The following is a 24,503-nucleotide window of genomic DNA, read 5'->3' as shown; positions in this document are numbered from 1 at the left end:
CCCAAATCAATACATGTGCTTTATGTATTGATTTTAAAAAAAACGTTTGCCAATTACTTCCCTGACTAATAACGGCAAGCCCAATTGAGAACACCTATTCTGGCAATTTACACCACAGTTGGTCAACCTCGCACCCGTGTAATTTGTTTTTTAAATGCTGTCTGATGTAGGAAAATATAAACCTTTGTGTGATCGTGATTGATAATGCCCTTGTTTGAAATTAATAAAATACACATTTCATGTTTGGGGGACTCATCTAGCTTGGGTTACAGTATTTATAGGAACACATTTAATGTGAGACGTAAACACAAATGATTCAAATGTAATTACTTTTGTCACTGACAACTAGGGGACAATGCATTTCATACACGCCCAGAAAAAGTACTTGCATGGAAGAGAAATGTGTATATGACCACAAAGAAAAAAAATCTTTATTTTCTTATCAAGATACATTAAAAGGATACAGACACATTGGAATAAAAAACACGTGAGAAAAAAATGTAATTGTAGCATAATTATCTCTCCAACATACAAAATTCTAACCCCCTCTCCATCCCTCCCAACTGTTTGATGGCCAACCATCCCAGTCTCCCATCCCAAACCCACTCAATGACAGAGAGCAATGTTCACATGTACAGTATTTTAACCTTCTCCAAAATATGAAGTAATTACAAGCTTTTTTTAAAAGGTTTTATATAAAAAAAAACTGACATTATCAATAGGCCAAGTTTTTTTCCTTCAGATTAATATTTTCACTAAGCATTTTAACACTTAAAATTTGTTTTAGAAACATTACAAAAGCCCACATTGGGACCAAACTTGCATATAAATCCTTCATTTCTACCCCAGTACTGGCTGTCAGTTCCCAATGCCTGAGGGAGCATGAGGAATTATAATATCCAATTAAGCATCGATTTAATCTAACGCACCCTTTCATCATAAAACACAAAAAGGTAAAATACAGATTCAAACCAAATCAATCCACAAGTAAAGACATCACCGGATATTCCTCTCCCATCATATCATTAAAAACATGACTTCTGTACCCAAGTCAATACATATTGCTGCTTTAGTAATGACATTCTGACGACCAGCTCGTAACATAATTTGCCATGTCTGTTCAAAAGCAAGAGCGAAACAGTCCATTGTCATAACTGCTGTGACTTAACCTATGGGTGGGGGATCTGAATGCATGTTTTATACGTACAGGTGGCAACATGCTCAGGGGCCATCTCAGAATGGAGTTTTACACACCTTGAATGTTTATGGCTTAATTCGGTCTCCTTCACTAAAAATAACCCATCTTACTCACAATAAAGGGCCTTAAAGACAACAGCATCTATTCCATGTCTCAAACCACAGTAACCCATCAGATCCACATCCAGAACACACTTTTGAATATCTTCCAAACCTACATGAAATGAATGTCTTCTACCCTGTTAACCTACATTACACCTTTTCCTAAACCATTACTCTCTCCTACCATTGTATTGATGATGCAAGACCGTTGTGCTCGAGAGGTCGTTCTCGCAGGTCAAAACCAAAACGTACCTCCGGATGGGTAAAACGTAGCTGTAACAAGCATGACAAATCAAGTGATAGACAAGGCAGGACTCAAATGGATTGTGATGACAAACAAGAAAAACAGAGCTCAAACTACTAGGGGGCAACAGCATTTTCCCCCCTCACTATCAAACGTAACTTCTGATAGGCTTGTGGAGAGATAGAGGGGGGATCAGTTGTTATTTGGGTGTGTGGGGGCAGGGTGATAGTGCAAATTAAAGTCTAACAGAATGAGTGTCCAAAAGTAGAATATGATTATTTGACAAGTATGCTTGAATGATGAGTCATACAAAGTACTTCACCTCAACCTCCCAGACCTATGAAGGAACATGGTTTCATTAACATCTAAATAGACTTTCCCGGAAAAATAATCAAAATAAACATGCTATAAACTCCTGTCCCATTTAGCCTTCCCAATAGAAATAGAATAACTAGAATGGACATTCAGTCAAATTGCCATGGTCTGAGAGACTTTGTCCCTTCTAGTATTTCTATTTCTTTTTATGGCCTTCCCACATCCCCAACCAAATTGGTGTCACCCCCTCAAAAGCTGCAAATATTTACACAAATAAGACCTGGAGGAAAAAATAAAGTGTTTTAACACCATTATTTCAGGATGAGAAATATTTCAGAGTTTAAATTACACAGTTAAAAATATTTGCCATTAAAAAAGGGGAGCAAAATAATTAAGCAAAAAGAGCCGGAATAAAATACTACAAAGCCCAAAGCCTAGTGCGTGTAAGTGTGTGTAGAGAAGTAATGTTGGCATGTGTATGTGTGAGCTCAATGCAAAGTATGCATGTGGGTGTCACTAAAGTGTGTGTGTGTGGTGAGCAGCACGTCAGCTTTTGGGAAGTAACAGAACAAAAAAAAATATGACAACAGAAAACGACTACTGGACTGGTATGGCGTGCGCTGTTGCACTAGCAGGTGGGAGTGAAGGGTGGTGCGCCCCCCGCGTCGCAGTGGGTCTCAGCCCCCCCCCCTTAGTCCTCCAGGACGATAGGCTCGCTGGTGCTGGATGGCAGGGTGGGCAGTACCAGGGTCCGGGGACCTAGGGGCAGCTTGACCCTGACCGGGAGGTGAGGTTTTCTGGCTGCACGCCGCATCTCAGACTGAGTCAGGTGTTTTCTCAGAGCCCTTGAGAGGAGAGAAACACACAACACAGTGAATTAGCTATAGGGCTGACAAGATCCACATTTGCACACCTCGGAGTCTAATGTCAAAGTGCACAGGTGCAAAGAAGTGAATCCTTCTCGTCTTCAAACTAGTTGAATGCAATATTACGCATTAATCAATAAATGCAACCTTTTGGCTAAAAAAAATATTCTCCCATTGAATTTACTCACATAGAGACCTGATTGATACCCTTTATGTCGGGTATTCCACATACAGCAAATGTATAAAACATTAGGAACACCTTTATATTGAGATGCAGCCCTTTTGCCTTCAGAACAGCATCAATTTGTCAGTGCATGGACTCCACAAGGTGTCAAAAGCATTCCACAGGGATGCTGGCCCATGTTGAATCCAATGCTTCCCACAGTTGTGTCATGTTGGCTGGATGTCTTTTGAGTGGTGGAAAAGTTTTGATACAAATGGGAAACGGTTGAGTGTGAAAAACTCAGCAGTGTGGCAGTTCGACACATTCAAACCAGTGCGCCTGGCACCTACTACCCCGTTCAAAGGCACTGAATTTTTTTGTCTTTCCCATTCATACACAATCCATGTCTCAAAATCCTCCCCCTCATCTACACTGATTGAAGTCGATTTAACAAGTGACATCCATAAGGGATCATAGCTTTCACCCGGATTCACCTGGTCAGTCTGTGTCATGGAAAGAGCAGCGTTACTAATGTTTTGTACACTCAGGGTACAACACTGTATATTTTTCAACACTAAAAAAAAGGACAGAATCTAAATTAGTATCCTCAATTGCTGCTTGCTACTAGATACAGAAAGTAGTCTGTACAAAAGGACAGTACCTGGTGTCTTTCGTGGCCACAAACACCACGGGGTTGGGTGCGTCTCCCTGGTTCACTTTCTGACGCTTGATCACCGACTGTGAGGTGGTCCTCATGCCCGATGTGAACGGCCTCCCATTGGTGGGGAACGGCAGCCCTGCCGCCTGTGACTGAATGAGAGAAGAACTGTGAGGGAAGACGTGTGTGCGCGTTGACGCGGTGTGCCACGCAAGTGAGTGTGTGTGTGCCACATGCAAGTGTGTGTATGTGTGTAGCCACATGCAAGTGTGTGTATGTGTGTAGCCACTTGGCCCAAGTTGTGGTGATGCTGCTTTGCGCAAAGGTGGAGGAGGGAGATGGACAGATGGTCAGTGGTAGAACCCGACCGATATGGAATTTTTGGGTCCGATACCAATTTTATGGAAGCAAAAGTGACCAATTACCAATACCCCTGCCGATATAGTTTTTCTTTAGAGGTGGAATAAAAACATTTTTTACTCCAAATGTTTTTTGCACAAATTGTGCTCCAAAGGATAAGCAGACACTCTAAATTATGGATTTCTTTACAAAATATTTAAAATGTACATTTAAGAATATTTTCTGGTTTACAGAATATCCATCAAAACCAACTTTATCCTCTATAAATACAAAACTATTTTAGTTTACCTTTTTAGCTACCACTTAAAGATATGCCTATCTACAGCATTGGATAAGAAGTATGTAGAAGTGTTTGTGCTAAACCACCACAAAGGGTGGCTGGCTGAATTAAACTGCCTCAAAGTAAATCTGAAACTGCACTGTTCACAAATAAGCTTTGAAATGCAGTAACATGCCGTTTGTAATGCCACCACTAGGTGTCAGCATTTGTATTGAGTAGATATACTACAGGGTTTACAAGAATCAAAAGGTCATGCAAACACTTAATGGCAACCAAGCAATGCGAGTATGTTAAGACAAGCAAAAGCTAGCTATTCATTACGACAATGTTTGCTTCATTACACTGTTATACAATACAATGGTTTTATTTATTTAACCACTTACCAGCTAAGTTGACTGAGAACACATTCTCATGTACAGCAATGACCTGGTGAATAGTTTGTGGAGAGGGAATGAATGAGCCAATTGGAAGCTGGGAAAGATTAAGGGACCGTGATGGTACAAGGGGCAGATTGGGAATTTAGCCATGACACCGGGATTAACATCCTTACGATAAATGCCATGGGATATTTAGTGACCAGAGTCAGGACACCTGTTAACGTCCCATTCGAAAGATGGCACCTTACACAGGGCAATGTCCCCAATCCCTGCCCTGGGGCATTGGGCTATTATTTTTTTAAGACCAGAGGAAAGAGTGCCTCCTGCTGGCCCTCCTAGCAGCATCTGGTGTACTGGCTATACATTTCAACTGCAAATGGTGACTGAAAACATTTATTTCATTTTTTTGTCATGTAGCAGATGTTCTTATCTAGAGCGACTAATAGTAGTGAGCACATAGATTTTTCGCACTGGTCCTGTGGGACGAGAACCCACAACCCTGGCGTTGCAAGCGCCATGCTCTACCAACTGTGTCACAAGGGACATGCAGGCAAATGTTTTCCACACTGGTTTTAGTCGCACGTTCTAATTTAGCTAGCTAGCTAACATTAGCTACTCATCTCATAAAGAATGCTAACAGATGAATGATAGATCTGCAGCAAATGTCTTGCTTTTTTCAGATTGCATATTTGGGAAAACTAAATAAATAAATCCCATAGCTCACATAATAGGCCCAGACAGTAAGAGTTCTTTTTGTATCTAGGACGAGTGTCAGCACATAAGTAGAACAGATTGCTAGCTAGCTAAGCTAACTACCTTGCTGGCTTGATAGCTAAGCTAACCATGTTAACTAAGTGAGAATGTGATGAGGATAGGGCTGCTTGCTTGAAGTGTACTTTTGATGATTGACCTATTCAAATACACTGGCTGTAACAAGCTACTCACTGTCAAACCACCATGCCAACTCGTGCACATTGTGACCTAGGGCTGAACGATGTTCAATGAGCAGCTGGTAGGAGCCCTCGTCAGGCAACCATTGAAAATAAAATAAAAATGACTGCAGACGTATTTGTTTATTCTATGTATATAATATTGGCGCTTTATCGGTGGAATAAAAAAATAATATATATATATATATATATATATATATTTCTGTGAAAGGCTAATATCGGCCGACAATTATTGGTCAACAGATTTATCGGTCGGGCTCTAGTCAGTGAATCTCCCATTGTAACAGAGGAACCAGAACCAGTTTGCTAGTCTCTCCGTCTCCACAGTCTGAGTAGCCTGGGACAAGAGACGCTATCCAAGGTTACATTAACAGAGGAAAGATAACAGGCCGTCTATACCAAACAAGAACCAGTCAGTGTCACATATGGTTTGACTGACAGATCGGGGGAAGTCAAAATGGTGGTTGTGGTGTGTTTGTGTGTGAGGACTGAGGAGTACTCACGCTACTGTCAAAGGGCCTCTTCCCGAGCAGGCCTGATCCCCCGCGGGGCTGGTTGGCCTGGTTGCGGTTGATGGGTGTGGGAGCGCCTCTGGGGGCCTTCAGCTTGAGTGGAGCCTGGATGGCTAGGGAGAGGACAGGGGAGGCATAAATCACAAACCAAAATCAAGACACTTACAACAGGAAGGAGCCTAGTTATTGCATTGAAGCTATAAAGAGTATTGAAAGAGAATTGACATAGAAGTACAAAAGAGGATTGTAGGGGAAAGCTACAGGCAAGTGTTTTGAGTCCCAATAGTTCACAATGCTATTTTGAGAAGTAATAAATAAAAAGATCTCTTAGGAGCTCTCTGGTGGTTGGTAGATTCTCACCCAGTTCCTTCACTATAGTGGCCAGCGGTGGTCGAGGGATAGAGCGGTTCTTTATAGGGGCCTTGGTTGCTTTAGGCAACCTTATCATACCTGAGGAAGAAAAGATGACAATAAGCAGTGCATGTGTGAAAATCACATGTCTGAGTGTGTGTGGGTGTCTACATATACACACTGTGTGTGTGTGTGTGTGTGTGTGTGTGTGTGTGTGTATAAAGTATCTCCTCTACTCACACTCGGCCTTGACGGCATTTGCATTGATGGAGGCGTAGGGGCGGCGTGCCGCACGGCGGGGCTGCAGGATGTCAGTGCAGACGCGGCGGGCAATACGCGTCAGCTTGGTGGTCTGCAGGATGAATGTCTGCCGGTTCTTGGCCAGCAGTTTGGCGCGCCCCCCGCTCGTCGTGAACGGGGACAGGCCTTGCACCTCCTGGCGGGTCATGTGACCGCGCGGAGTGGACTCCTGAGGGGCCAAAAGAGTCAAATTAACATATTGCAATATCATGACTGGTCAGACTGACTGTTTAGGGTCAATTGCAATAGGGTCCGTGCTATCCGGGATCCTTGGAACGTTCCTACCCCCCATTGAAGTTGAAATTTAAAATGGTTAACTAAGGGTTATGGTAAGATTAAGGGTTAGCGTAGGGATGTCCGAAGGATTCCGGCTAGCACAGCCATCTCACTAGTCTAGTCTACAGTGGCGTCCTCTCCTCGTCTCCTGCCGCTGTAATGATCTGATAACATAGGGTAGGTGAAAGCAACAAGGTGGATGCCCACTAGGAATTATGAAGTGAAAATATGAACGCACTCTTCCCTGTCCAATGTAGATAAAGGAAAATAAATCACTTAAGGTTTCGGAGATGAACCGAGGTTTAGGGAAGCTGGTTAGTGAAAGCAGACGTACCGAGACAGATCTTGCGGCGCCCTCTAGCTGTGTGGGGGTCTTCAGGCCTCCATACTTCTTCCAGTAGATCCAGCAGGAGGCACACAGTCTGCACTGCATGTTGGGAGGACCCCATGCGTACCACTGTGCTGACTGGGCAGCTGGAAGAGGCAAGGTGTGTGTATTAGCTCACAAGAAAAGTAACACTATTTGTATTGTCTATGGAGCCCCTGGCTCTGGCAATTAGACAATCGAAAGAATTTACACCACTATCTCCAATCGACGGACCACGCCAACGATATATCTCAATCCCTCCCAAAACACTTTGAAGATCATAGACAAATCCCGGTGGAGGATGCCAACAACAAAAATGTGTCACTGTCCCAATACTTTGAGCTCACTCTATCCCTCAATGTAAACTACGCTTTGGTCCGATTATTGCTAACACCATTTTCTATTTGGCGCAAAATGTTATAACAACGTAACTGGGAATCCGTACCCATGCCAATATCATGGACTGTAATGGTTTGAAAACATTCCTAGATTTGAAAAACATCATCAGGCAACTCCATTTTTACAACTTAGGTCTAGTATGCTGGCCTATAGAGTCCCACGGAAAACCCAACTACCAAACCATCCAATGATTATCTGGGCTCCCAAAAGGACTGATCTCTATAATATATAAACTACTTTTGGAAAGCTCATTCTGAGCAAGCTATTAAAAAAAATGATGGTCCACAGATTTAAGTGAATATGAACAACCCTTTAACCACAGAAATTTGAAAATTATGACCATGGCATCCCGTAATCCAAACCATCAATTTACACATTTTAAGTTTGTTGACAGACTATTTAACAGCAAGAAACATTTTGCAATGAAATTGGCCAAAACTCCCAACTGTTCACCATGTCCCCTAACTCACACAATGTGAAAGTGCCCTGCAGTTAAATGCTTCTGGGACAAAATTACACCATTCATTCCCAAAGTGCATGAATGTAAATATTCAATACTTTGCATCTACTAATGCTACTTAACGATGATAGCGCCTTGAAAATCAATACATCAGAGACTATTACTGCTGGCAAGCAGCACTGCTGCAAAAAGCAAAAATGATGTTGGCTCTTAGATGGCACTCACCTCACCAACTCCCAATTGCCAAGTGGATACAGTTAGTATTTGAAGTTATAACATACGAATGATCAAACAGTGCGAATGACTGGTGAGAGGCAACAAACAATTGAGGCCTGGACAAATATACTTGACTAAAGAATAATCTGAGCTAAAGCCCAATAAGTAAACAATCTATTAAGGCCAAACATGAAAATATATATGACACACACAAAGTAAACTAATTTAAATGTAACATGCAACATTTTTTTTTTTTACTGAGATACAATTCATTTAAGGAATTCCTTCAATTTCAATGAATGAATTCGGTCCTAATCTATGGATTTCACATGACTGGGAATACAGATATGCATCTGTTGGTCACAAATACCTTAAAAAAAAGGTTTTACTTGAGCGTCTTATTGCAAACAGGAGGCATGTTTTGGAAACATTTTATTCTGTACAGGATTCCTTCTTTTCACTCTGTCAATTAGGTTAGTATTGTTGAATAACTACAATGTTGTTGATCCATTCTCAGTTTTATTCTTTCACAGCAATTAAACTGTAGATTTTAAAGTCACCATTGGCCTCATTGTGAAATTCCTGAGCTGTTTCCTTCCTCTCTGGCAACTGAGTTAGGAAGGAGAGCTGTATCTTTGCAGTGACTGGGTGTATTGATAAACCATCCAAAGTGTAATTAATAATATCCGTTTGAAATTACGGGTGTATTGTGTGAAGGGCAGTGACAAAATTGAAATTCAATCCATTTTAAATTCAGAGTGTAAAAACAAAATACAGAAAAAAAATCAAGTGGTGTGAATTCTTTGAGGATAGTGTAAATATACACTTTTATCTGTTTTACATTCTTTGCTTTCAGACCCACAGAGAAGGGGTGGTATGGGATGGTTTAGGGGTGGGAAACATGGTTTCCAAGTGGTGGGGTGGGAGGAGGCTCACCTGTTTTCTTTCTCTCTTTACACATACTTTTTGGTTTTGTGATGCAAGCCAACTATTACATTATCTGAACCTGTGTATTGTGCGTGTAGCTCCGCCCAACAAGAAAACGAATAAAGATTTGTTCACAAAAAAAATAAAATAATTGCCTGATGTTAAAAAGGTACATACGCGCATTTATCAGTACAGTGAGAGAGAGAGAGAGACTTTCAAGACACACATGTACTCACTATGGCAGCTCTCGCAGCTCAGTCCTTTCTGGAAGCCAGCGGCCCCGTTCATGCCAGGCTTGTTACCAGGAGCCATGATCTGGTTGGGGTTGGGTTTGGTGCTGGAGAGAGGGGAAAATGTGTCATAATGGTATTTGATGCAAGGATAGTAATATTGAGGAGAATACAGTTCAGACCGATACTCACTAGGTGGGGATGTACACCTGCTTCAGCTTGCTGTCTGCTTCTGCTGCCTTTAGTCGTTTCTGAAAGGGTATAAACATTTTATACAATTAGCACAGGAATAGCAAGTAGGTTATTGGAGCGGCTTGAGAGCTTCAAGTTCCTTGTTGTCCACATCACATCACCAACAACATCCAAGCACACCAAGACAGTCGTGAAGAGGGCACGACAAAACCTGAGCACCAAGTCTTGGTCCAAGAGGCTTCTAAGCAACTTCTACACCCAAGCCATAAGACTCCTGAACACCTAATCAATTTGCATTACCTGCGCCCCCCCCTCCCTTATTTAACACCACCGCTACTCTACTGTTATCTACTTTAGTCACTTTAAGACCTACATGTACATATTACCTCAACTAACTGGTGACCCTGCACATTGTACTGGTACCCCCTGTATATAGTCTCGCTATTGTTATTTTACTGCTACTCATTAATTACTTGTTACTTTTTTTTCTTATTCTTGTCCATATTATTTTTTTAAACTGCATTGTTGGTTAGGGGCTTGTAAATAAGCATTTCACTGTAAGGTCTACACCGGTTGTATTCAGCGCATGTGACTAATAACATGATAGGCGTGAATGAAACTACTATTTATACATCAGTGAAACAACTGACAAATACAAACCATGTCATATTGTCATTGAGAGGTGAGAGGAGGTGAATTACCTGTTGGATGTAGCGGTCAGTAGTCTTCCACATGTAGTAGAACTGGACCACACTGGCTAGTGACTTCCATGGTAACTAAAAAAAAGAACGAGGTATAAACACCACACAAATCAGAATCACCAATGCCATCTGTGACCAGTAGAACATACACCATAGGTGCATATCAAGACAACAAGGAAGGTGTTAAGATATCATCCTCCCCCTCCCCCCCAAAAAAAGTTAGGGGAAAACGGAATCATTTTTGCTTTTCTTGGCTAAATGTTTTATAGCATTTTCCATTGTGTGCCCGAATGAACATGACCTTGGAGTCATGAATGAAGGACAGTAGGGGTGTCATTGAGATGAGTGTTCACTACTTACAAAGTCCTGGCGGATGTCATTAAAGTCCTTGCCGTACTTCTCCAGGGCCTCCTCAAACAGCATGGCCTCCGAGGCACTCCACTCCTCCATCTCGTCACGGCAGAGGACCGGCCCGCCCTGCGGGACTAGCGTGGACATGGCCTTGGCTAGGTCATAACCGTTCTTCTGCAGGGTGTCCATGGCATGGAACTAGAAGGGGGGGGGAGAGAGATCAGGTCATGGTGATTTTGGCACAGGTCACATTATTCAGGTTTTTGTGAATATGTGATATTGCATATAGTATTAGATAAATATTACGATACAATGTACGTTTCTGCTACTAATTACGGCAAGGTAGATGTCTGTTAGTTTAGAGGGTAGTGGAGCACTTGCTGACTGTCTCGTCACCATGGGACATGGATAACGTGTGTGTGTCTCACCAGTGTGATGTCTCTGGAGGCTGCTGCAGCACTCATATGCAGGCTGGGTTGACGGATGGAGCTACTGCAGTCCAGGGCTCTAGCAAACGTCCCCACAGCACTGGCACACACACACCAAATATCATAATTAGAATCTGACAAACCCAGTACTGAAACACACGCATTAGGAACTTATTTTTGTCTGGGCATTTTGATAACCAATCAGATGGGGTTTAGTAAATGTGTCAATTTACATCATATGGCCACAAGATGGCACTCCAGCTTGATGTAATCAAGGAGTCTTTCACTACAATGTCGATTCCCTCCAAAAACAGGGACAGACATGCTGTGTGTTTGACTGGGGTCCTCCTGCTACTACACTGCTTAGGCAAGATCATTCAAAGATGTCTACAGGAAATGACTGTGCTACAATTAAACCAAAAAGTGGACTTCGAAACTCAAATCAGAATGTGCACCAAGCTCACGAGGCACCCTGACAACGTCCCGACAACAAGAACCTTTATAGCAACAGGGCCGGGTTGTAACGTAACCAGGGCAACCTGTGACAGATGAAGGGGGACAGGGGACACTCACCGAGCCACCACCAGGAACTGGTCAATCTGGGGGTCTTTGAGCTGGTTGTCAGGGTCCCAGACCTTGGTCTCCAGCTTTTCCTGGATACGGGTGTGTGTTTCACCTGTGAGGGACAATACCAATAGAACAACGATCAGACACGTAAACTAATGACGCAGCAGATAGTGAAAGATACGGGTTGTGTGGCCCACTATTTGGGTAGACACTGGTCTATGGCTATAACAAGATAGAGACTTGAGAGGAGAGGAAATGGTGAAAGAGGAATAGGAGAGGGGGATAAGCAGAAGAGAAAAAAATGAATGAGCAGAGGATGCGAGAGGAGGGGGACAGAAATTACAGCATGTGCAGGCAGTCCAGACTACTCCTACGTAGTCTCCAGAGGATGAACAGCTATGTCCGTCTGACCAGACAGAACCAGTGTCAGACACACAGGGGCTCGAACACCTTCCACAAAAAGTCAACCTTCAACTTAACACTGGCTACACTAGGGAACATAAAATAGGGCAGCAGCTTACCACACCACCTGCCTGAAGGGCCCTATCCATGGGCGTATTCAGTGGGGAGCAAAATCTTCAATAAGAACATTTACAGTTATGAATCTAACTACTGTTCCCTGAAGGAGGGAACGAGGTATAACATACTATGGGGCGTCAAAGCCTGAAGCAAACGGAAATCACGCACAATGGGCAAATAGATGCAGAGTCCACCCACGGCTATAAAACCGGGGATCGCATCTTTTTCCTCAATTCAGTACCGCTCTTCAGCGAGCCCAACCCCAACTGATTGCGCGGGCCAAAATGTTATACATCGTTCTCTTCTTTTGGGAAGAGTAGTTGTATTCATAACTATACGTTCCCTTTGTCAGTCAGTCACTCGGTATAACACACTACGGGGGACATACAATCATGCCCAAAGCTGGCTCAAAGGGTACCAAACTAGGAGGCTTCACCGGCTCCAAAAAGGTGTTACAGAAAACACATTTTCCTCTTAATACCGAGAAACCTGAACTGTCATAGCCCAACATAGGGAACCAGAACCTGCTACAACTTGGCTATGCGTACTGACACGCTGCCACCACACCCCAAGTCCAGACCCCACGGGTCCCGAAACAATACTTAACTTGAATACCTGAAAATACAAAAAGGAACCACAAGTCCAATAAAACTTGTCATGACCTGGTAAAGCGCACACGCTCAATACATAGCATTGCCCAGAGTCGATGAAACACGGCAGCAGAGGATCAAACCCACAGAAAACTTGCAGTAACCTGGAAACAGAGTACCCGCACACTGCCACAGCAGCCCAAGGTACAAACCCACAGGGAACTGTGGTAACCCTGATAAATGCACACTGTGTGCCACACATCAAGGCTCAACACCACAGGGAAGCTGTGGTAACCCAGACAAAATGATGTCTAACATCGACCAAGTCCATAGACCTAACCGGTTACAAAGGCCTCATACAGACACCTAAGGATTTCACTGAATCTGAAAAACTTGAAATCATGCGCAGTGCAGGAAACCAAGGCAGCCCAAGGCTAAATCCCACAGGGCAACTGTGGTAACCCGGATAAATATGCAACCTGCACGCTGCTCAACAGCCACTCCCGGACCCAACCATAAGAACACACTGGAAGCAGTTACAGCCAAGCAATAAAAAAACACATGGGTACAGTATGTGGGGAACCCCAACTCGCTGCAGCACAGATATCAACAATCGGCAAGTCCCTGAACAATGCCCAAGAAGCCACCACACCCCTAGTAGAGAGTGAGCAGGCACACCGCTAGGCAACCCTTGCCCTTTGCTATACGCCAGGGAGATAGCCTCCATAATCCAATTAGAATGACACAGCTTATAAAGCACCCTACCCCAAGCTGGATTTGCGAAACGGACAAAAAAGCTGGTCACAAACACAGACATGCTTGTGCCCATCCATAGACAGTGCATTTGGAAAGTATTACGACCCCTTGACTTTTCTACATTTTGTTACATTACAGACTTATACCAAAATGGATTTAAAACATGCCCTTCCCCATCAATCTACACACAATACCCCATAATGACAAAGCAAAAACAGGATTTCTTTCAGAATGTATTAAAGAAAATGCACTGAAATATCACAATTACTTAAGTATTCTGACCCTTTACTCAGTACTTTGTTGAAGCACTTTTGGCGGCGATTACAGCCTTGGGTATGACGCTACAAGCTTGCCACACCCAATCCACACACATTCTTCTCTGAATATCCTCTCACGCTCGGTCATGTTAGTTGGGGAACATCGCGTCACAGCTATTTTCAGGTCTTTCCAGAGATGTTCAATCGGGTTTAAGTCCGGGCTCAGGCTGGGCCACTCAACAAAGCCACTCCTGCGTTGTCTTGGCTGTGTGCTTAGGGTCGTTGTCCTGTTGGAAAGTGAACCCTCACCCGAGATCCTGAGTGCTCTGGAGTAGGTTTTCATCAAGGATCTCTGTACCTTGCTCCATTCATCTTTCCCACAAACCTAGTATCCCAGTCCATGCCACTGAAAAACATCCCCACAGCATCAGACCAGAGAATATTTTACTTACAGTCAGAGTTCTTTAACTATCTTTTGGCAAACTAAGTAGACTGTCATGTGCCTTTTACTGAGGAGTGGTTTCAGTCTGGCCTGATTGGTGGAGTGCTGCAGAGATGGTTTTCAATCTTGAAGGTTCTCTGTCCACAGAGGAACTCTGGAGCTCTGTCAGAGCGACCATCGGGTTGCTTGGTCACCTCCCTGACCAAGGCCCTTCTCCCCCGATTGCTCAGTTTGGCCAGGCAGCTAGCTCTAGGAAGAGTCTTGGTGGTTCCAAACTTATTCCATTTAAGAATGATGGAGGCCACTGCGTTCTTGGAGACCTTCAATGCTGCAGAAATTGTTTAGTACACATTCCCAACATCTGTGCCTCGACACAATCCTGTCTCGAAGCTCTACGGATAATTCCTTCGACCTCATGGCGAAGTTTTTGCTCTGACATGCACTGTCAACTGTGGGACCTTATATAGACAGGTGTGTGCCTTTCCAAAACATGTCCAATCAATTGAATATACCACAGGTGGACTCCAATCAAGTTGCAGAAACATCTCAAGGAGGATCAATGGAAACTGGATGCACCTGAGCTCAATTTCAAGTCTCATAGCAAAGGGTTTGAATACTTTTAGAATGCACTGTACGTGCGTAAAGCGTGCACTGGACACAGGCCATGCAACCTCTGTTCTTCACTGGAAGCAAACAGTGGTGGTGAGAAAGGAAAAGACCTGTAAGACATAGGCATAATGTTGGGCGCAAACTGCATTAGGACGTAACGTCACCTTGGAGTGCTTCCAACTTTGTGGCAACAGTTTGCGGAAGGCACTTTCCTGTTTCAGCGTGACAACGCCCCAATGCGAGGTCCATACAAAAAATGTTCGTTGAGATCGGTGTGGAAGAACTTGACTGGCCTGCACAGAGCCCTGACCTCAACCCCATCAAACACCCTTGGGATGTATTGGAACGCCGACTGCGAGCCAGGCCTAATCGCCCAACACCAGCGCCCGACCTCACTACTGCTCGTGGTTGAATGGAAGCAAGTCCCTGCAGCAATGTTCCAACATCTAGTGGAAATTCTTGCCAGAAGAGTGGAGTCTGTTATAGCAGCAAGGGGGACAAACCCCATATTAATGACCATTTTGGAATGAGGATGTTTGACAAGCAGGTGTCCACACACTTTTGGCCATATAGTGTAAACCGGAAATGTGGAAAAAGAAAAGTCCTGCTCAAAAAGTGTCTACCAAAGAGCACAGAGAATGAGAAAATCCTTCAACCTGACACCAACCCTCAAATGCGCACCACTTATGTACACAACTCTCTCGGTAAAGCCTCGTAGCCGTCAAATTCAGCCTTCAGGGGCCAAACACAGAGCCGTTATCTGCGGTTGCGAGTGCCAAATCCTCCCGTGCACCTGGGACAATGGATCCCGACGACATGCTGTCACAGAGGCCGCGTCCCTCTGCCTGTTGATGTATGCCACCATCGTCCTGTTGTCAGACCTTACCAACACATGCTGGCCTTACAACATCGGAAAGAACCGTCTCAGCGCTAGCAAAACAGTCAGTAGCTCTAGATTGTTGATATGCAGAGCCCTTTGCGCTCTTGACCAAATCCCTCTTTCAGAGTAGCCCACACACAGCGCTCACCCATCCCAGTAAGGATTAGCCTGTCATGATTACCCTGCGGGGACACTACCCGGCCCATGAGAACCCCCTGCAACAGCATTCGCCGGTCTCCCCAAGGATTCAACACCCTTAGGCACGACAGGGATACCTTGAGTAATCCATGACCGTGGCGAGAAGCAGACAGACACGTAGCAACCAACCCTGAAACAGATGCCTCAGACATACCAGCGGCAATACAGCTATCATAGAGGGCAATCCGACCCAATAACCAGAAGCACACGCGAAAAGCACGAGTGCCCCAGCTGAAAGCGTGCCAGACAGAGCCGGAACGCGAACAAAGAGCATGATTCAGAAGTGAGTCCAGAACGAGACCCAGAAACGAAATGTGCTGAGCCGTAGACAAACTACTTTCTTGTGATTCACTGTCAAGCCCAGAGACTGAATATGGGAAACCAGCAGAGCTCCGCTATAACCAGCCAATCATTCTGATAGGCCAATACTCTGATCCTCTGGCACCGCACCGGTGCCAAAGCCTCCTCCACCACCATAGAAAAGGTGAGGGGCGATAGGGAGAATGTATGGCATATGAAAATATGCGTCCTTCAGATCTTTATTTCAAATAATAACAGCATTTTCATTAGTTTATGTTACTGTTGGCCAGGGGTAGTCAACAATTTATTTCACGGGGTGGATCAGCTTTAAAATTGTATTACCCTACACGGTCCAGAGCCTGCTGGTTTTCTATTCTACCTGATAATTGCACACACCTGGTGTCCCAGGTCTTAAATCAGTCCCTGATTAGAGGGGACAATGACAAAATGAAGTGGCACTGACTACAAGGTCCAGAGTTGAGTTTGAGGGCTGTAGGCTAGATGTAAAAACAAAAACACACTACAACCAAAACAAACAACCAAAACACTTCAATTCAAGAGTTCAATCAATTATATTCATGGAGTGCCTTTGTTACAACTATGAAACAGAAAGGACATGTGCTGGAACACGGAAAAATATTTTTATAACAACAAAATATAAATATACCACAACCACCAAAATGTGCGGTCAAATTATGAAAACATCAGTAGCCTAAATACCATTATAAGCGCCAAGTGGCTTTGATAGATTGTGAAACTCAACACAAAAGCAATAATGGCATTTTAATTCATTTAAGTGTGGATAATACAGCATTCAAAAACACTCAATTGTCTTCAGCTCATGCTTACATAGTGTGCGTCTTCACGCAACGGCATCAGTTGGATTTCATTTGGCTGTTTTCCCATGCCCTAACAGTTGCCTAACTTTTACTTGCATGACTCACCTTTGTTTGTAGTGCATAATAGTCTCCGTTTGTTTCTTGATTGTGTCCCCGTTGTCATTATTTAGCACCATTGTGGAGCACAATGGCTGTGCAGGTGGCTTATTTTGTTCAGCGGGAGGGAGCTCCCATCTCACTTTGTTCATGGTGCCAACCAGACTTGTTTTCTTTGCAAGTAAATTGTTTGCTAATGACAGTGAAGTTAAGAAATTGTCCATGGTGACATTACTCCCCTTGCCAATGTAAGGCTCCACAACACTCGTCACCACATTCTCCAACACCCGCTCACCTGCTGCCCGGTGGAGATTTTCACAGATATTGAAAGCCATTTGGCATGTACAACTAACGACGCACGTTCTCACTGTGTAGCCTACCCCAAGTAGGTCAGAGTAGTCTGATAAGGCTTCTTTGAGTCGGTGGACTGATATAAGGTACATACCATTTTAAGATTAGAATGGAGCAATACAATAGAGTGGCCCGCCCTGTTCTTCATTTTGCATAGTTAAGGATCAGTTTCGAAGCAGTTATGTGATTATCAGCTGGGCACTGCACTTAACTGTCGGAAGAATGAGCGGAGCAGGCCTTACTGTTGGGAGACGGCGGCGCACCGTGGGAAAACCATTATTACGAGCCCTCCTAAAACTGGTTATGACTCCAGTTCTGTTTTGTCAAGGATGGAGGGGGACATGATAAAACTATTTTTTTTTTTTTTTTTTTTTTTAAATGACAGAGTAATAAATAACTGCTTTAACACACAAGTCCAGAATGGGACTCTCAGGGCTCTTGGGAACTATGAAGTACTGGCTGTAACAACCACTCTGTACTTCTGACACTGGGACCACCCGAATAGCCCTCTTTTGAAGTAGAGAGACGAAATCTCCTCTTAAGACAGTTGCTATGACCCCTGGGAACACTGACATAATGACGCCACGAAAAGGAGGATGCACAGTGCACAGACCGTACCCCCTCGTCACTGTCCTCATCACCCATGGTGAAACTGTGCATGCCCGCCACTGGATGGAGCACGCTCAAAGTATCCCATATATTATCTCCTGAAGGGGCAGAGCTCCAGGATAATTCTTTTTTTTTTGTCATGCTTGTTTTCATATCCACCATTCCTGACAACCGTGCGTAACTCGCCACCCATCGGGGAAATCTTTGAAACAGGGGTAAGCAACGCTGCTGGACGAACGTCGCCACGGGGGAGAAAACACCAAAGTCGCATTCACCGCCAATGGTTCAGACCCTCATCTGATTCACACTCCAGAGCCAATCAGTGATTGAATATCATCCCCGGAATCCGGACTTTGAACACTGCCAGAGAAACCGGAATGAGCCTCACTCGGGATGACACCCCTATCAACTCCCACCACCCAACCTTCCGCACAAAGTCAACCCGACTTCCAATAGGAAGTTGAACCCAGCCGGAGGCAATGGTCAAACAAACCGGTCCAAGCGGAGGCCTCCTGAGCGTGTTTCCACCCCAAGCAACAGGACAGCATTCGTGAGTATATTTATTTTTCGTTGTGAAACAACGTGCCCTAGGGCACGGTCAGAGGTTCAAACTCAGCTGGCTAGCCTTTTTGAACTTTTACCACTGGCAATCAAAGAAGGAAGCACTGGCGCCACAAGCAGAGCAGAAAGTTGTGGGTTTTTAATCAGACAAAACCCGATACCGAGATCCAAAACGTGCAACATCTAAGGGGACAAATAATCTCTCCCACTAACAGACACCTATGACGGGGCAGAATCTCATAGCCTTCATATTCTTGAAAAGTTTGTAAATTGCGTGACGCGTCCTTCCTTCAGGCGAGCTGATAAGCAAAGAATTTGGGAAATGGATGCGAGCCCCAGTATTATAGCCAGGAAAAAGGGGCTTCCTAGGGCAGGCTCGGCATCCATTGGCCCTTTGGGCATGATTTCAGTTTGCTTCAGGTGAATAGGATTGGTCATTGACTCCCCATAGTATGTTATACCAAGTGATAGACTGAAAGGGAATACAAATGCCCCCCCCCATTCCAAAACATTTTCCTGTGTGCCCTACTGAACATGACCCATGTCTCACTAATCACTCATACACCATCATTTAGACGTGATAAAAGACCTTCTTTCAACCCAGTACCTTAAGAAGTGGGGTGCAACTTAACCCCAAGAGTGTGTAGTCAGAGCACTATGACAACCACAACAGGATACAACGTGATAGCCCATTCCAAAAGGTCAGAGTTAAGCCAGGCCCCCCCCCACACACCTTCGGCGAGCTTGTCAGGGATCTCGGCCTGGTACTTGGAGCCTACACGGATCTCTCCCTGGTCCGCCAGGAGGGTCTTCTGAACCGGGTCAAACACCAGCGAGTAAAAGAAACACTCCTGGACAGAAAGATGAACAACAGATGTTAGGAATGGATTGAGTGGATACATTCTCAGCCAATAGACGCTATATTTCAGTGCTTTATTGTATCAAAAAATATATTTTTGATACAATGGTCCTCACTCAAAAAAGGTAGTCCTAAAAAAAATAAAAATAGACCACTTTCAGCAGAACATGCACAACTCCTTTGGCATAAATTCCTCGACAGTGCAGTAGTCAATGTAATACGTGGGACAGACTTGCTGGTGATGAACAGTGACGCTTTGGAGAGAGACTGAAGCTCACCTCTTTCTCCAGGTACCCGGCGAGGATGTCCGTTTCGTTGAGGAGGGTGACGTTACATTTCCCTCTGGGGAGGGGAGAGAGGCGCCAGGAGAAGAGACAGAGTGAGGGTTATTCAGGAGGTCAAAAGGGCACCCTGCATTAATCTGAACTGAGCAGCACCTAACCCTGCTGCTGTACCAAGCCTATATCCCCAATAAGGCACTGGAAAACAATAGAATGTCTGGAGATCCTGGGAAAGAACTTCAGAACAGGCAAGATAATTTCAACACAGTTAAATGATTGACAGTCATAATACCGTCACTTACTGTATTTTAAAATCAGGAGCCTGAACAGTGGCGATTGTTCATGTTATAGAAAGGGACCGTTTGAACACAGTGGCTTAATGATTGTGAATGGGCCAGAGAGGATAACGTTCCAGGTTGAGAGTTAACTGTGCATATCAGTCCTGTCACATGACACCATATCCCGTCAGAGTTGAAAGGGTTGAACGGCAGCACCATTGTCTGCAGCTACCGCTATGCGGTGAGACCACCTCAGGGACACACACACACACACGCTCCATCTTACCGTATGTGAGTTGCAGGTAGAGACTCAAACTGCCGAGAGAGGAAAAGCTCTCGGTGCTTCAGCTGGTGTTTCTGCTGTTCAGACACAGTGGGCTGCTTGGACTCCTCCTCAAAGTCTCCTATGAAACACAGAACACAAAAAGACACATGAGCGACAAAGCACATTTCCCCAGTTAGTTGGGTTCTAATAGTCGTGATCTGTTCAATCACACAATTCATATCGATATAACCAACTGAGAATTGTGGCTACGGGGAGAACGATCCCGCAGTGTATTGGTTTGGACATTTTCAAGTCTTAAATGACAGATATCGGTTAGAAACGAAGATGGGGAAACAGAAAGAGGGGGATAAAGCTCAGAAAGTGAGTAACGGAACAGTGGATCCAACCGCTGCCGCCATGGGAGTGTGTGGTCCAGGGGTGGAAGCACTGTCAATAGACCAGCCCCTGGCAGTATCTTTATTGAAATCAAACACACTGAACAGCAAAGTGAAACTGACTATATACATTGCCCTTTTATCTACTGTGTCAAGTGCAAGTCTATCATAACCTATGACCTGGAACTTTAACTTGTACTTATGTGTAACCAATACCAGACAATGAAAATAATTCCCTACTCGGAAGGACAAACTCTTCTGGTCTATTCTAGTGACCTACTATAGCCCCACTGAAGCTTTACAGTCAATGTAAACAAAGGACTGCATATAGCCTATATGACCTGGCAGGCAAAAATTAGCCAGTGTAGATAAAGAAACATTCATTTTCCCCGTATGGAAATTGTTTTTGTATTATATCTAGTTTTACACGACTAAAATTGCACATTCCTAATTTCAGGCGGGTAAGTCAGAAATGTGTGAGGTGGTGGTGGATTGAGCACTGAGGGGGGAGAGAACGAACTGGGCAGGACTATCGCTCCATCTCCACGGACTCCGCCCCTGCACTCAGCCCCAGGAAACCCTGTCAGTAGAGGAGGGGGGGGGGCAGGACCTCAGGCCACACCTCTCTCTGTTAACCCCTCCTGCCACCACTCAACCCCCGCCCCCCTTCACCCTCCTTCCCTCCCCTTGTCCAGCAAGTCCCTGCCAGACCAAGTGGGAAACCCTGTGCGTCAAACCTGAGGCGCCCATCCCCCCCATCATGTATACACCCCCCACCCACAAGAAAAAAATACATAAAAAAAGAAAAGAAAAAAGGCAGGCACTCAAGGCACACCCACGTGCAGTGGAGCTCCAGCAGAGCAGTGAACACGCTCTCTCCCTCCACACACACACACTTTCTTCCTTGACAAAGACACAAGGCAAGTCAGAGTTAACCCGTTGCGTGCCGTAGCCCTGTGGGACACACCAAGGGCCTTTTGTTCTGAGCAGCGTGCCTGAGCTGGGGACAAGCTAAGAGGAGGGTGGGCAATTGGGGGGGTGTGGTGGTAGAGGAAGAGAATAAAGGATATGAATAAAGAAGGGGGGGGGGTTACTGTTGGAGGGAGAGAGACTGGGAGAGAAGCCCAGGTCTTGTGTAACAGGACAGTGCCAAAGCGGTGGCTCGTGCTGCCGAGTGAGAGGCAGGAGCGAGGCGTTTTTCGGGCGCCCGAGCCAAAACGCAGGAGAGGGATGTACAGTAGCGCAACATAATGCAACAGCTGACAGTGTGTGTAGCGGGGAGTCAGATCAGAGTGAACCAGGCAACTGGGCCAGGTCGTGAGGAGGGCTGGAGCAAGACTGGGCACTAGGGTCTCTACACCAGCCCAGTTGTGGCCGTTTGTTTGCAACCCATCCTCAACCTTCCTCTCGACTGGTTGCAGCCAGTTTCAGGGCCATCTTTGTGTTTCTCCACTGAGATCCTATCTCCTGTTGTCGCTAAATGTCTTTTTTGATGACATTTTAGTCATTCAGCAAATAGAAGCTCTTATCCAGAGTAACTTGCAATAAGTAGGCTCTTTCATGAAACCAAACCGGAGGCACTGCACAGGCCTACAGGTAAAACATGGAATAAAATTTACATCCAGAGTCAAACAAATTAACTTTGTCAGCTAGATAGGTGTAGTAGTTAACATTATAAAATGCATTACAGATTGCTGGTAAATGCATCCATTTTGGGGTGTGGATCTGAATGTCTTGTCTGGAGCCCTGCCACTGCATGAAGCCCACTATGTTAGAGGACTGATTGTGTGTGTGTGTGTGTGTGTGTGTATAAATGAAGTCGATCAGGGCTCTAGGTAATCTGAGTATCATTAGCATCACAACACCACCTCGGCGGCCGCTTCTCTCTCTCTCCATTTCCCCCGCTCTGCATCTCTTCCTCTGATCCCTGGGCATCTGCACAAATGCACCACTCAGGGCACTCTAGTGGGCGACCCCCTTTAACTGGAAACGTGTGTGATAAACACTGACTCAAACCAATAGCCAGCCACTATTACTCCTACGACAACCCACAAGTACAGCACTATTCATGATAGAAGAACAACACACAAAAAACAAAACAATTCCCCTCGTCCATTGTGAATGAACCCTACATTAGTATCAAACTCCTACTGGCAGCTGTAGTGGAACAGCACTACGCAGTAAGCACACACTTACAGACGCTGTTCTGCTTCAGCTGGAGACAGACTGTCCGCCCCAAATGGCACCCTCGTCCCTATGTGGTGCACTCCCTATGGGTCCTGGTCAAAAGCAGCAAACTACATTGGGCTCCATTTGGGACGCAGGCAGAGCATCCCTCTGCTTAGAGCGAGAGCCAATTGCCTGCTGGTAGCGCAGAGGGAGATCCCAATCTGATTGGAACGCAACACAGTACTCATTCTGGATGGAGATAATAAACTGGTTTATACGAAAGAGACGTCTGCTCTAATAATGCTCTCCAATAACTTTACACAGACCGCACAGCATTAGAGTTTGGCATAGAGCAAAGAGTTGGCTCTCTCAAGTGGTTTGTGTAATAGGCCTCTTGATCTTTTTCTGAACACGGTGAAGGAGCAGAGCACCGATGGACTGCGATGAGACTACACGGACATAAAGGCTGTTGTACTCACTCGCGTTGCTGTCGGCCAGAGTGTTGAGGTTGCCCGAGATGTCCCGCCTCCGGAACAGACACACCACCTTGGCTTCCACGTTCCCATTGGCCGTCTGAGAGACATGTGCGACAAGAGTGGTCAGTCACTGCCGGCCAATACTTTGAATGATTGCCATATCACAATATTATTCTCTGAACGGCATGCCACATTCATAGATACGATTTCCCCATCTATGAATGGAAAAATCGGCCATTTTGAATTGAATCAAATGTATTGAATATATGCTAGAACTTAAACTGGGGCTGTAAGTGACGAGGGGGTGACGCGAGACTCTCCATCATTACCATTGGATTAACCATGATCTGAAGAGAGGGAGAGAGAAACCACAAAACTGAGGCCTCAATGTTGGGCTCCTCATCTAATTCACACTCAAGGTAATGTCCGAAACGGCGCCCTATTCCCCATGTAGGGCACTGCTTTTGGCCAGGGCTCTTTCCAAAAGCGGCACACTACGTAGGGAAGGGAATTTTCAGACGCAGCCTCAGTCATAATAATATCTATTATTGCCCCTCCTCCTCCTCCGCTTCCATTAGTGCTCAGAAGGACAGAGTTCTGCTAGTGGTGCTCGCCACAACCCCTTCCATTTAAGAGTGTTATATAAATGAGCTTAATCCTTTGACTGGGAAACAAGGCTGTGTCATACGCCACTATGCTACTGCTATAGCCAGCAACATTACGTAATGGCTCTTGCACCAGCATCTTGTCACTACTGTAGTGGTCCTGGCTGGCTAACAAAAGCACAATACATCGGGAAGAGGGTGGCAGGGGGGGGGCAAGAAGATTGTGGTTAGAACCTGGGAGGTGTGTGTGAATCTCCCTCTCTGGGTGTGTGTGTGTTTTACCACCATCACCACCCCAGTGTTGAAATGAGTTACAAACACACAGGCTCTCAGGTCAGATATGAAAAGCTTTACATTTACAAAATGGGTCTGTCAATGT

The 24,503-nt window shown here is 44.9% G+C and overlaps 1 protein-coding gene across 2 annotated transcripts in view; it reads right to left on the bottom strand.

Annotated features, from left to right (window-relative positions):
• Window positions 1-407: 407 nt before the first annotated feature.
• LOC135510715 (metastasis-associated protein MTA2-like) overlaps window positions 408-24,503 on the bottom strand; it is a 30,235-nt gene continuing 6,139 nt past the window's right edge. The window contains exons 3-19 of one of the 2 annotated variants that reach the window (XM_064931861.1): window positions 23,849-23,866; window positions 23,523-23,616; window positions 20,501-20,618; window positions 19,934-19,997; window positions 19,530-19,647; window positions 11,796-11,898; window positions 11,223-11,322; window positions 10,804-10,992; window positions 10,444-10,518; window positions 9,743-9,801; window positions 9,557-9,657; window positions 7,286-7,425; window positions 6,616-6,844; window positions 6,385-6,474; window positions 6,016-6,137; window positions 3,549-3,697; window positions 408-2,703 (exon numbers count right to left, since the gene is read on the bottom strand). In XM_064931861.1, coding sequence (XP_064787933.1) covers window positions 2,550-2,703; window positions 3,549-3,697; window positions 6,016-6,137; window positions 6,385-6,474; window positions 6,616-6,844; window positions 7,286-7,425; window positions 9,557-9,657; window positions 9,743-9,801; window positions 10,444-10,518; window positions 10,804-10,992; window positions 11,223-11,322; window positions 11,796-11,898; window positions 19,530-19,647; window positions 19,934-19,997; window positions 20,501-20,618; window positions 23,523-23,616; window positions 23,849-23,866 — 1,923 coding nt within the window. In that variant the 3' untranslated portion in view covers window positions 408-2,549. The remainder of the gene's footprint in view (window positions 2,704-3,548; window positions 3,698-6,015; window positions 6,138-6,384; window positions 6,475-6,615; window positions 6,845-7,285; window positions 7,426-9,556; window positions 9,658-9,742; window positions 9,802-10,443; window positions 10,519-10,803; window positions 10,993-11,222; window positions 11,323-11,795; window positions 11,899-19,529; window positions 19,648-19,933; window positions 19,998-20,500; window positions 20,619-23,522; window positions 23,617-23,848; window positions 23,867-24,503) is intronic. The other variant, XM_064931862.1, reaches the window with a different exon arrangement.

The sequence above is a fragment of the Oncorhynchus masou genome, chromosome 23 (genome assembly GCF_036934945.1).
Source record: "Oncorhynchus masou masou isolate Uvic2021 chromosome 23, UVic_Omas_1.1, whole genome shotgun sequence".
In the NCBI taxonomy this organism is placed as follows: Eukaryota; Metazoa; Chordata; class Actinopteri; order Salmoniformes; family Salmonidae; genus Oncorhynchus; species Oncorhynchus masou.
This window is presented reverse-complemented; position numbering and strand designations above follow the sequence as displayed.